Source organism: Vicugna pacos, chromosome 3, assembly GCF_048564905.1.
Source record: "Vicugna pacos chromosome 3, VicPac4, whole genome shotgun sequence".
In the NCBI taxonomy this organism is placed as follows: Eukaryota; Metazoa; Chordata; class Mammalia; order Artiodactyla; family Camelidae; genus Vicugna; species Vicugna pacos.
Genome location: NC_132989.1, coordinates 22,484,681 through 22,498,088, shown reverse-complemented (window position 1 = coordinate 22,498,088; position 13,408 = coordinate 22,484,681). Strand labels below are relative to the sequence as shown.

The 13,408-nt window shown below is 31.3% G+C and overlaps 1 protein-coding gene across 8 annotated transcripts in view; it reads left to right on the top strand.

Moving 5' to 3' along the window:
• Positions 1–13,408, top strand: part of ANKHD1 (ankyrin repeat and KH domain containing 1) — a 111,904-nt gene that overhangs the window by 76,317 nt on the left and 22,179 nt on the right. For all 8 annotated transcript variants that reach the window (XM_015239492.3, XM_015239489.3, XM_015239491.3 and 5 more), the window contains 9 exons: positions 5,644–5,789; positions 5,959–6,070; positions 6,428–6,573; positions 7,075–7,217; positions 7,650–7,863; positions 9,234–9,409; positions 9,627–9,789; positions 11,576–11,671; positions 12,143–12,259. In XM_015239492.3, coding sequence (XP_015094978.2) covers positions 5,644–5,789; positions 5,959–6,070; positions 6,428–6,573; positions 7,075–7,217; positions 7,650–7,863; positions 9,234–9,409; positions 9,627–9,789; positions 11,576–11,671; positions 12,143–12,259 — 1,313 coding nt within the window. The remainder of the gene's footprint in view (positions 1–5,643; positions 5,790–5,958; positions 6,071–6,427; positions 6,574–7,074; positions 7,218–7,649; positions 7,864–9,233; positions 9,410–9,626; positions 9,790–11,575; positions 11,672–12,142; positions 12,260–13,408) is intronic.

Genomic DNA, 13,408 nt, shown 5'->3' with positions numbered 1-13,408 from the left:
TTCTTTACACAACCCTCCAAAAACACCGACTTTGTACGTTTCCATTTTAAAACTTTCTTCGTAAATTATTCATTTCTTGAGGTGTTTTAGAAGTGAATTTAAGCTCAACAGCACTAACACCCAAAAGCATGTTTTCCCCTCTTCTTTTTTGTTATTTGCAAAGACAAAGAAAGTTGCCGTGATCCTTTATTTTAGGCCTTTGGTATCAAAACCGCTCTGTATTGTGTCGTAGGTAGGAGATCTCAAAGTTAAATTTCTTTGTAGGCTTTAGAGATATTCATATAAGATTATACATTAAATTTTCCTGCTGGTGATTTTCATGTTTGGAAATCAGAATTCGAAGTCACATTGCTTTTTCTTTATTTATACATTTATTAGATGAATTTAAATATTTCTAATTAAAAGGGATGTTCCGAGAAAACTCTAAGTATTCCATGTTGTTAACACTATTTGTGGTTAGAAGATCTAAAGTACGTTGAAATTATTGTCAACTTGATAATGATTTGGAGATTGGGATTTTTGTATTAACTGTCTTGATGGAAGCACAGAGACAGACACACCACACACATACACAAAGCAAAAAAGAGACAGGCCTGATAAACTTAAAGTATATGTTTCTGTTTATTGTTGTGTGGAAAATTACAACTAGGTATGAAATGAGGTGCACAAGTTTACTTTCCCTTTCATTGTCCTTGCAGCAGTGGGAAAACAGTGCAATTAATCATTTACCTTCCTAAAGATGGCTGGTGAAATGTATCACCTCCATGAGAGCCCAGTTCAGAAATGCAGCCAGAATGGCTGTTGACAGTGGATGAAGACCAAGAACTAAGATGTAGCTGGAGTGATATTCAAAGGCAGGCCAGTCCTCTGTCTCTTGATTGCAACATTTTTTTTCCTTACTGTTGTCTGTTTCTTGTCATATTCTCCTCCCCTCCTCCCATCCCAATTATGCTATCCCAGTTTCCTTTCTTCTTTTGTGAGCCTTTAGTCTTCCTAATCTTTACTGAATCTTTAAAAATGTGGAATAAGAACCTTAATTCAGGAATTTTATTGGGCATGTGTATGACTTCCAATGGTTATAGAATTGTAATACTGCCTTCGAGGCTCCTCTGATACATAGTAGGTATCACCGTGCAGAGGAGGAACGTCTTAGTTTCCCTAAAGAAAATTAAAATGTTGGGAAATGTTTTAAGGAGTTAGATTCTTTATTCTTTAATTTATATTTTCGTATCTTCAGCCCACAGCCACTTAACTCAAATTAACTTTGTGCCATAAGCATTGAGAGTTGTTATAAATTTTGAATGAACTCTTATGGTTCATTTATAGTTCTAGTTTCTAATCTGGGTAAAAGCAGATATTAAAGTGTGAAGTATGATTATGAATAATAATGATGATGAAACTGATGATCTGGGAGTACCATTTTTAAGACATAGGCTTCTATAAATACCATTATTATGTTCCTAATTAGGTACTCATTTTGCAGTTAATGAAACCCATTACTAGTCTAGTTTGTTGGAACCTGTCTTTTTTTTTTAAGAATGTAGAAACAGCTCTAAAGGGAACTTGTAGGTGTTAACTTTATTGTAGTATTTATGAATATTTCTTGTAAGGAGGTCAAATTCTTTTTATTTCACTGAAGTATTTCTTTTTTTTTAACTTTATTTTTATTTATTTTGGGGGGAAGGTAATTAGGCTTATTTATTTTTATTTACTTTTTAATGGGGGTACTGGGGATTGAATCCAGGACCTCATGCATGCTATACCCTGAGCTATATACCCTCTCCCCTCACCGAAGTATTTCTTAAATTGAAATGGCCTTTTAGAAAGTTCACATGAAACTTCAAAAACTTGGTTTAGAAAACGTCTTTTAATTATATTTAGGTGTTCTTACATTTAGTTTTAATATAAACTAATAAAATATAATTTCTGTGTTAGACATTAATTTCTAGTGATAGATGGCCCACCATATTGCATAATATTCTTTTATTAATAAGCTTTAATGTAAATAAATTGGTCAATACATTAAAAATTATCTTCTTTTTTTTCATTTTTGAAGCTTTTGGAATATACAGCAATAATTAGATTTTCTTTGTTCAAAAATAATGTCTTAAAGTTTTGAAATGTTTTGTTATGTACAAATTTCTCTTAATTTCTTAACTGAAGGTGAGAGAAACAAGGATGAATTAGGCAAATACTTATTTCTATAATTATATGATTTGTTAATATATCAGTAGAATTATAGATCAGGCCAAAGATATAATTAATTTTAGCTAATTAAGCTAAGTCTGGTTCTTATTCCTCATAGTTAATAGGAGAGAGAATACTGTACATCTTATAATTTTATTTTAGCTAATACTCATATTTAATAGCAATAAATTTCACTCTTTAAGTATAGGAGTATTTTTTATTTATTGCTGTTATACTCTCAAAATATTTGTCATGATAATGAGTTGGTTAGGTACACAATTTATTTATGTCATAACTTGATTCGCTGACTGACAGCTCTTTAGTATATAGTCTTGTATGTATCATACTTGATATAGTCCCAGACAGAATATATGTAAACTCTTGATTGGGAGCATACTTTTTCAGGTCCTTTTCTTCTGAATATAAGTGTTGGGCTTTTAGAAGCTATTGTAAAAGCACGTGATTCTCAATTCAAGTGTCTAAAACTCAGGTCTGAAAATTAAAAGCAATTAAAAGAAATTCAAAATAGCTTTGACCATTGAGCAGTTCTAGAAACATTAGTAAAATTTTCATTATTAATGTATAAAGAAGCTTGGTTAAAAATCAATTAATATAAATTTATTTACATTTCTTAAGCACTTACCATGCACCAAGCTCTGTGCTAAATGTTGTTATATACATTATCTCATGAACTGTTTATAGAAATACTACAAAATAGGTCCATTTCCTATCTCTGTTTTTCTGTTGAAAAGTAAGGCTTATGGAAATTAAGTAGCTAGTAAGTGTTAAAAATTCGAACTCAGTTCAGCCAGGTTTAAGAACCTTAGATGTAAAATACATGCATCTGAATCAACTTGAAGTTCTGAGTTTGTATTAAAGATATTATTTCCTTAGAGTTCTAAATTCTACTAAATAACAGTTCCTTTTATTTTTATATTAAGATTTGATGTGCATGTAAGGTTTAATATAGTCTTGTGACTTTAGAACATTGTTCCTATTGTTGATCTTTTAATAGAATCTCTAAGAACAAATTCCAATTCAAAAATATCTTGCTTTAAGTAACCCTATGGTTGTCAGTGTAGTCTTAAGAATAAAAAATTAGGAAATCCTCTTGTTTTTGAGGGAATTTTTAATAAAATGTCTTTAAATAATATCTTCAATAGATGTTAATATTTTATTATAGATTATTATTTATATGGAAGTATTTAGTAAAGTTACTATTATATAAAACAGATAATAATGATGTAATTTCTTAAGCCCTCACAATATAGCTTGTGTACATCTAGTATCTGAGATTTTTTTATATATTAAGGTTTATTATTATCTTTCATACCTGCAAAACTTTTAAATTTCATAAAGAATTAAGTAAAAATTGCACTTAGTTCTTCTATTACCCCATTTCAGGATAGTATATACATTTAACTGAATTATGACTTTTGTGGTAGTAATCTGTTTTGGTCATTTTCAGAGAGACATTTTGTTTGGACATAGGAAACATTTTAGGATTTATGAAAATATTGTAGTCCTGGTATAATTTTGTCTTAATAAAACCATTATTCCATATGCACTTTTAAAATCTTTGCTATTTTCTAGTTTTATCTTTATAACTTTTTGTTTGTAATTAATCCTATTAAGTCACTTCTGTGGAATGTTTCTGATTGTCATGATTGCAAGGAGAAAAAATGTTTCTAGGATACTGTTAAAAAATGTACAATCCATGTAACAATACATTTTTGATAGTAGAGCTGTTAAATGCACAACAGTATTTTTTAAAAACCAACTGTGGAGAAGTCTTTTATAACATCACATTCTTGCATAGCACTGTCATCAACTATTTAAAAAATTTTAATATCTATTTTTTATGATAACCAAAAAATGACATGAATAAAGAAATTTAATAATGATGGAAAAATAATTAGTAAGATATATGTTAATAATCATGAAACCACTATTAAAATCTTACTATTGTAAAGATGCTATATATCAATGTTTAGTGTTTTGTTTTCTGGAGCTGTTTTCCAAACATAACAGCTGTTTTGCAGAGGTATAACAAAATACTATCCACTTTAAATTCATTCAGTGACAAAAATATTTAAAGCTTTGTTTTCATTGTGCATGTTCTTATAAGCAAAAAAAAGAACTAAAATAATAATTGCTATTTGTAACCAGATGGTTAAATTACGTATATTTACTTGGTGACAGAAGCTGCAGAAATTCTTATTGTCAAAATGATTTTAAATACATTGGTGGGGAGAGGGAAGGGACAGCTCATGTAGAAACCTACCTGAACATCTTAAAATTTGCTAAATTATTTAAAGAAGTAGCATACTGCACTTAGTTATTCACACACTGTGATCAGTATCCTCGACTGGGATCCAGTCATATTCTAGAGAGAAAACGTTCTTCAACCCTTGAAATGCTTACATTTTTCCTTTAAGACTTACGTGTTTTGGATTGAATTTTAGTGTGTGTAAGAGGAAGTCATTGCCACCACTGAAGCTTTGTTGTCTTTTTCTATATTAGTAATGATTATATGTTTTTCCTTCTTGAGTTGTAATATTTTTATTTTTCCATATGGTGAATAATAGAACTGAAAGTCCTATAAAATATCTGATAATTACACGTATTGGACACTTACCATATAGCAAGCACAGTGTTAAATGCTTTTTATACAGTATCTCACGGGCTGCTAACAACATCCCTCTGAGATGGATCTTATTTCCTCCTTTATGGGGCAAACTTCATTTCTTATGAAATAAAAAAATATACAGAGACTTTAAGGTGTAATTTCATTTAACTCCGTTTCAAACACCAGATTTTGAGGTCCCTAATAAAAGTTCCAATGTTCATTTTTAAAATAGCTTGATTTTCAGCCATTGATTCCTTTTAGCAGATTTTCAGAGTAATTTTACATCTTCTCTGCTGTTTATGAGAGAAATATTCTAACTTGTTCTTCCATTCCTCCTTCTCCTTCTTGTTTTTTCTCTCTTCTTTTTTTTTGCATTGTCCTCAAGATTTTTTTAATCTAATTGCCTTTTACAAATTAAAATATAAAATTCCTTTAATTTTTTTAGAAACTATTTTCTCCCTATTGACAATGTAAAAGACTACCATTTGTTGTATATGTACTAATCATCAGGTACCATGCTCAGCATTTTACTTTATTATCTCAAGGTGGTCTTTCCAACAGCCTTACAAGGGGAGTACTATAATTATCATCCCCATTTTAGATAAAAGGAAATTGAGGTTCAGAGAGGTTAAATTACTTGACTACAATCAGAAAGTTTATTGGTGGAACTGGGATTCAAACATATGTCCATCTGACTCCAAAGCTTGTGATTTAACTGCTACTACAATATACTACTGCTATGGAATTTTCTATTTTCTGTATTTTTCTGTACATAAATGACTTTACTTTTTTAAGTAGAATTCAGCAATATGAATATTGTTTTTCAGCTGTGAGTAGCAGAATTCCCGCTGGTTCAAGCAGTTCCTCTCAGACCACAGAATGTCTTACACCTGATCCCTGTTCACAGTCTCCAAGCAATGTGGCTTCCCAGTCTATGCCCCCTGTGTACCCTTCAGTTGACATTGATGCACACGTGAGTAGACTGCTTTATTTAAACTTATTTTGCACATTCTAATTTTCTTTGTTTGGAAAGGAAAATAATCATTGTACATTAATTGTGAAAATAAATGTTATTTGCTCTTCAACTGATAATCCCGTAGTAAACAGGAAGAAAACTAACTTTTTTTTTTTCCTTCTCCTAGACTGAGAGCAATCATGACACAGCATTAACGTTAGCTTGTGCAGGTGGTCATGAAGAACTTGTATCTGTACTCATTGCACGAGATGCTAAAATTGAACACAGAGACAAAAAGGGTAAGAAATGTTAGAAATAAAGTCTGAGTGTAATTACATCAGAGAACTATTTGTTTTTTCACTATCGATAAGTAGTTCCTAGACTATCTCAGTAAAAAGATAGGTTAGCATATTTCGATAGGAATCTCCAGATTTGTTCATCTACAGAGCCAAATTATCCTTCAGAAATTCAGTACTTTCAAGCAGGTACAGGAAGTTGTGGTTGCCTTTCTTCTTAATCTAAAAATAGAGCATGCAGAGGTATCAATAAGTATCTGCCCTAAAGACCTTTTCCTACTAAAACAGTAGAGAATTAAAAGCAGTGACTTAACAAGTAAAAACCACAAATTTGTCTGAGATTTTTATTTTCTGATTTAGGTTTCACACCACTGATCCTGGCAGCAACAGCAGGGCATGTTGGAGTTGTTGAAATCCTTTTGGATAAAGGTGGAGATATAGAAGCACAATCTGAACGAACTAAGGATACTCCACTTTCATTGGCATGTTCTGGTGGACGGCAAGAGGTATATTAATGTTAATTTTCATTTTATAAATAGTTTACTTGTATTTTAAATATGCATATGTTTAGTAATTTAGCTACATGAATAAAACTTGCATGTGCTTTGACGTGTTCTATATACTAAGTTTATAATGAGACTAGTAAATGCTCTTTTAAGGAATCTGTTGCCTTTTTGGCAAAATAAAAATTTCCTTTATCCTAACATTTATTGGGACTGAATGAAGCACAATCCTAACACATATGAAAAGCAAATTCATCACTTAAAAATTGATGAATAGAAAGACTAACATCTTATTATTTCAATATAATTGGGATATCATAGCTCTGATTCCTCAATATGGAATTGAATTCATTTCTCTAGTGCCAATATTTGAATGTTTAGGATCTAATTAAAATGTCTGATATTTAGACAAGGAAGTTATAGGTTCCATTTCTTTCTGCTTCCTTCACTATAAGGTGAACCCTTGGTGTAAACTTGACTTCTCTGTTCTATTTTGCTTTGTAGGTGGTAGACTTGCTACTGGCTCGAGGTGCAAATAAAGAACATAGAAATGTGTCTGATTATACACCACTGAGTCTAGCTGCATCTGGAGGATATGTTAATATCATTAAGATTCTGCTTAATGCTGGGGCAGAAATTAATTCAAGGTATCTATCACCTGTTCATTTTATTACTCATGATTAGTAAATTACTGCCTTGGAGTTAAATGTTTTTCTCCTAAATGGACAGGTACCATTTTTAATTAAGATAGCACTAAAGTTGCAAGGCCAACAATTAATTCCTATAATGTGCTTATAAGTAATCCAAGCTTGCTTCAGCTAACGTGGCTGTTTTTAAAGAGGTCTTATTTCAGAAAATACTTTGTTATACATAGTTGAAAATTGATAGCTGTAAATAGGGATTATGTTTTAAATTGTGAGATTTTCCTATTCTTAATTATTAGTCTAAACAAAATTATTCATTGGCATTAGAAACCTTTCTTTTTACTAAAACTTTTTCATCTTTTATGTTGTCTATGCTTTTTAAAAAACAATAGGCAACATATTATTTTAATTTTCTAAGCACATTTCCCCCCTTAGGACTGGGAGTAAACTGGGTATTTCTCCCCTGATGTTGGCTGCGATGAATGGACATGTTCCTGCAGTGAAACTGCTGCTTGATATGGGTTCAGACATTAATGCCCAAATAGAGACCAATCGGAACACGGCTCTCACCTTGGCCTGTTTCCAAGGCCGAGCAGAAGTCGTGAGTTTGCTTCTGGACCGAAAAGCCAATGTTGAACATAGAGCAAAGGTAAGCATTTTATAATTTGTCAACTACTTCAGATATATTTCTAGTGGAAAAAGCATGTGTGGCATCTGAACTCAAATTGAATGTACTATTTTAAATTGTCATAAGTTAAAACTGATGCCCCAAGGCAGGATTAGAAAATTATACTATACAATGGTCAGTGACACACTATCACCATTCATGACTTTTATTAAGTACAGTGAAGAAAAATAGAATCAGTATTTTTTTCATCTTCGGCCTTGAGTGGCTCTCTATTAATTATCTAGTTTGCAACTTCTGAATGTAGTAAAATTATTTTATAGTGATATATTTTTGTAGTAAGATAATTTTGTAGAGAGCTTTAATTAGATACTTTCATGAGGCATGTGCATACTATTGGTAAAAACCCCAATCAAAAAATTACTGCATAAATTGTAAAACCGAGACAACTAAAATCTAATCTGACCGTGATAAATTCTGACAATTTCATGACTATTTGGCATTTAGAAAGTAGGAGTTAGTATGGCAGTGTTTTGAATTTCTTTCCTTAGAACTATTAGGTGCATAGGGCCCTAGAAATATGTAGCTTTTGGACAATTCTTTATAATCAGACAGTGACCAATCTGGTAGTCATTTCAAATTGGAAAGGTTTGAATGAAAATATTTTTCCCTGATCTTTGTTATTTGTATTTCTTAAAATTTAATGCAAAATTTACTTTCTTTTAATCTAAGAAATGAGGAAGTGTACTTTTCCCTCAGACTTTTCATTGTACAAAGAGAAATGAGCCTTTCTTGCTATCCAGTTTTATCTTTTGTACAAGTATTCACTGTGGCCCATTTATCCATTAGAAGTACTAGAGAAATCCATTATTATTTTGGAAATGATACCAGTCAGAAATGTCTTTTGGCAAATGTTGGAGACTAATGAGGAAAAGACACATGCATAAAATTTATGAAATGATATTTTAATCTGTTTTACCCAAGTTTGAGTAAGATTTAAGGAATTTATCCTGGGTTATTTAGCAAACTGCATTCTCAGAATATATTCTAAACAAAGTTTTCCCACTGAACATTGTGCCATATTAATTTTCATTTTATTCATTTTTAATATCTCTATTCATTGTGTAGAGAAATTATTGTATCATGTAAATTTATAACAGTAAAGAAGTTATGAAATTGTTTATTTTTTTAGCATAAAGTAATATAAGTGAATTCATTCTAGCATTTCTAACTGAATATAAGTTTTCACTTGCTATTTAGTAAAGTTCAAAAATGAATATTGCCTAGCCCTCTTGTGAGAGAAAATCAGAAATAGAATCCACTTATATGTCAATTGTTTAAGTCCTTTAAAGAAATTAACATAACTTACTCAGATAGTTTTTTGGTTTAAACAGACTGGTCTTACTCCCTTGATGGAAGCTGCTTCTGGAGGATATGCAGAGGTTGGAAGAGTTCTCCTAGATAAAGGAGCAGATGTCAATGCTCCCCCTGTGCCTTCCTCAAGAGATACTGCTTTAACAATAGCAGCTGACAAAGGTCACTACAAATTTTGTGAGCTCCTGATTAATAGGTGTGTAAATTTTACATTTATTTATAGAATTTCCTATGATCCCTTTCACTTTTCAGAGCCTTTACAGTTAATAAAATTGTTTTACTTTATTGACATTTTAAAGAAAGATTATTTGTTTGCTATTTTTAAAAGACTAAAAGACAAATTAGAGAAAAATAGAAAAAATGAGCCTCTTCTCACAGGAAAGAAGCTATAGTAACATTCTTTCATTTTATAGGGGAGCCCATATTGACGTTCGTAACAAGAAAGGAAACACGCCACTTTGGTTGGCATCCAATGGTGGTCATTTTGATGTGGTACAGTTGCTAGTGCAAGCAGGTGCTGATGTGGATGCAGCAGATAACCGGAAAATCACACCTCTTATGTCAGCATTTCGCAAGGTAACTTGTAGGGGGGAAAGATAGAATTTGTTTAAAATTATTAAGTTTTAAGCTGAAATCATGTGAGAAAGAAAGAAAATTGGTCTTGAAGAATTGACTCTATTTCTATACACAGACTGCTGCTATTTTTCCACTATCTTTGATCCCAAATCTAAGAGCTACATGCAGTTACCTAAAAGCAACTTTGTTGGTTAATCATCTGGTGTCTTGACTAGTACATAAAACATGAGATTTAAGGACAGATATTATATGCAGATGGATGTTTTTTCTACCTAGGGAGGACCAAAAACAAGTGGGCTCTCATAAAAATATATTATACCTCTTATGTATATTAAGGCTCATGTGTTATAATTATCCCCATTACAATTATCATAAACTATAAACTACTTATCATGGCTTACAAACTCTGCATGATATGGCTCATGCCAGCCTCAGACCAGTCATTTCTACTACCCTTCCCCTTTGCTCACTGGTTTTCTTTTCCTGAAATGTTCTTTCCCTCGCTCTTCACTGGACTTACTTCTACTCATTCTTTAATGTCTAACTATCCTTAAATGTCACTTCTCAGAGAATTCTAACTCCTAATCTGAAAAGTTTCTCTTGTTCTCTTTTATAGTACACTATTATTTTTCTTATCTCATTTTGTAATTATACATTCAAATATGTATTTACTTTTTAATGCTCATCTCCCCAGTCAGACTGGAAGATCCATGGAGGCCAAGATTCATGACTGTCTTTTTCACTTCTGTTTATACCCAGTTATTTAGCACAGAGCCATACATTTAATAGGTGGTCACTAAATAACTATTGAATGAGTGTAAGTTTTGTGTCTTTAATGAAAATCTTAAATATTTTCATTAAAAATTTTTTTCTTTCCTTTTAATTAAGGTATAATTTATATATATAGTGAAACACACAAATCTAAGGTACATAGTTGAATGAATTTTGATTAAGGCATACACTCATGTAACCCATTTTCCATAAAGATATAAAGTACTTAACATAATCCTCGAAAGTTCCATCATGCTCATTCTCAATTAATTTCCTGCCCCGGAGGCAACCAGTTTTCTGATTTTTGTCACCATCAGACTAATGCTTGAAGAAGTTTGAGAACCTTAGTAGGAGAAAATATGCAAGTTTGGCTGTATTAAAATAGATACACTTATAATTGATTGCAGATCATCCAGCCCCTAATAATAACATTTAGAAAGTATTTTACCTAGATTCAAGACATAGGACTCAGATAAATGTAACAGTCCACCTTGTTTAGTTGGTTAAGAGAGGGCCAAAATAATGCTTTGAAATCTAGAACATCCTCTTTGTTTTAGGACTAATCTCCCTTTTATATTTTGACTCATTTCATACCACGAATTTTTGTTTTACTAATAGATTTATTCCAGGAGATAATGTTTTTCTACAAAAGTTTTTCTATTTTCAGTGAGAAGTGGGCAGATTAAATTCAGGAGAAGGGGGAGGGTATAGCTCAGTGGTATAGAGCATGCTTAGCATGCATGAGGTCCTAGGTTTAATCCCCAGTACATCTATTAAAAAAAAAAAAAAAACAGTAAATTCAGGAGAAATGTCTTTTGGTCCATTGTGTATTCCTGAGCATGTTGTACTTCTCTTTTTCTGTTTATAAACTCAACACTGTTTTTATTCTCATAATTTCAGTTTTAAGTTTAGTAAACTCCCAAGTGTTATTGTACCTTTCTTTTACCCTTAAGTTTTAAGTGTGTGGGCCAATTTCAAGGGATCATTTTTGTATATTTTGTTGTACTTCTTACAGGGTCATGTAAAAGTTGTTCAGTATTTGGTGAAGGAAGTAAATCAGTTCCCTTCTGATATAGAATGCATGAGATACATAGCAACAATTACAGATAAGGTAGGTTCAATATACTGTTTGTTGAAACACATTTTTGTTCTTTGTGGAATTATATGCCAAAGTGTATAGTTAGCAACCTGTTCTTTTTGTCCTCTATGAGACTGATAAACTCATCTTTCTATGTTTTAGTTTCTCCATTTGCGAAATGAATAATGGGCATATTTTTCATAAATTATTTTGAGATTTTCTTCTAATTATGGATCATAATTCAGTGATTGCAGCTAAAGTTTATTACCAGACTATTAGACTGATTAGAAATTTTTCTAAGAATGTACAAACTTTTTAGGAAATGATACCTTATTTTGATAAAAGATTAATACATGATTCAAAGGATAGCTTAATTTGGTTTAGTTAATATTCAGCAATTTGAGCTTTAGGCCCTGGACTGTGGAATACTCATAAGCTCAAGTTTTATTTGGCTTGTTTATGTTATGTGTTCCTATATTTATATAGTTCCATTTTCCAATATAGGAACTGTTGAAAAAATGTCACCAGTGTGTTGAGACAATTGTGAAGGCTAAAGACCAGCAGGCTGCAGAAGCAAATAAGAATGCAAGTATTCTTTTAAAGGAACTTGATCTGGAAAAGGTGAGTGGAAAAATAATTTTCCTTATAGAAATTGTTGATAATCTACTAGAATAAATTTGCCACCTACATGGCCAATAATCTTAACAAAATCACTTTAAAAAATGATTGATAGATTATCAAACCACCACTGATTTTTAAAATTCTGATCTATTATTTATCAAAAAAAATTTTGAACCATTTTTGGAATTAATTTTTGAGCAGATCACAGTTTTTCAGATGACATTAATATCTATGTGGCTTTAACGTTAGTGTGAGAAATTTATTAAAACATTGGAAATCTTTTGTTTAGTGTAAGATCTGGGATATAAGTGGTTCATTAGATCCTAAATTAAAGAGTAAGTATCTAAATATCCTAGAATGTGTGGTAATATAATGGAAAAAAAAATTTTTTTTTTGAAGATCACTTTTCTGAGGCCCAGTCTGCTTATCTAGAAAATGAAAGTATTGTTAGTGAACCCAGAAGTTGTATTAAAAAATGAGCACCATGATCAAATAGTTATTATAGGAATGCAGGAGATAGCTTAACATTAATATATTTTGTTTATGATTAAAGGAAGAAAAAAATAGGATCATTTTGAGAGATTTGAAAATTTTGACACCAATTCTTCGTTTAAAAAAAAAAAACTTGTTAAGAACAGAAGAACAGATTGCTTACAAATCAATGAGAAAAAGATAATTTTCCCAGAATAAAAAATGACCATATGAATGGGCAATTCACAGAAAAAGAAATATATAAATTCAATAAGTAGATGGAGAATGCTCAACTTCATGAATAAACAGAGAAATGCACAGTAACAGAGTGATTTAAAATTTTTTACCAGATTAGCAAAACTTAAAATTTGAAGATTTGGTAATAGCTATTGATAGCAAAGCTGTAGAGAAATTAGCACTCTAGTATGATTTTTGATGCGTGGTGTAAATTAGTATAACTGTTGATGGAGATGATTTGACAAGCGACTTATTTAAAAGGGTTCTTACTCTACCCGTTCCTGTTATAGAAATTTAGCCTGAGGTATGTAATTAGACAAATGCTCAAAGATGTGATTGTGTAAGGACAGTCACTGTTACGTTGCTTATAATGAATGGGGAAAAGTGTTATCCTTAAAAGTTTTATCATTATGGAATTAAATAAATTTTAGTACCTCCATG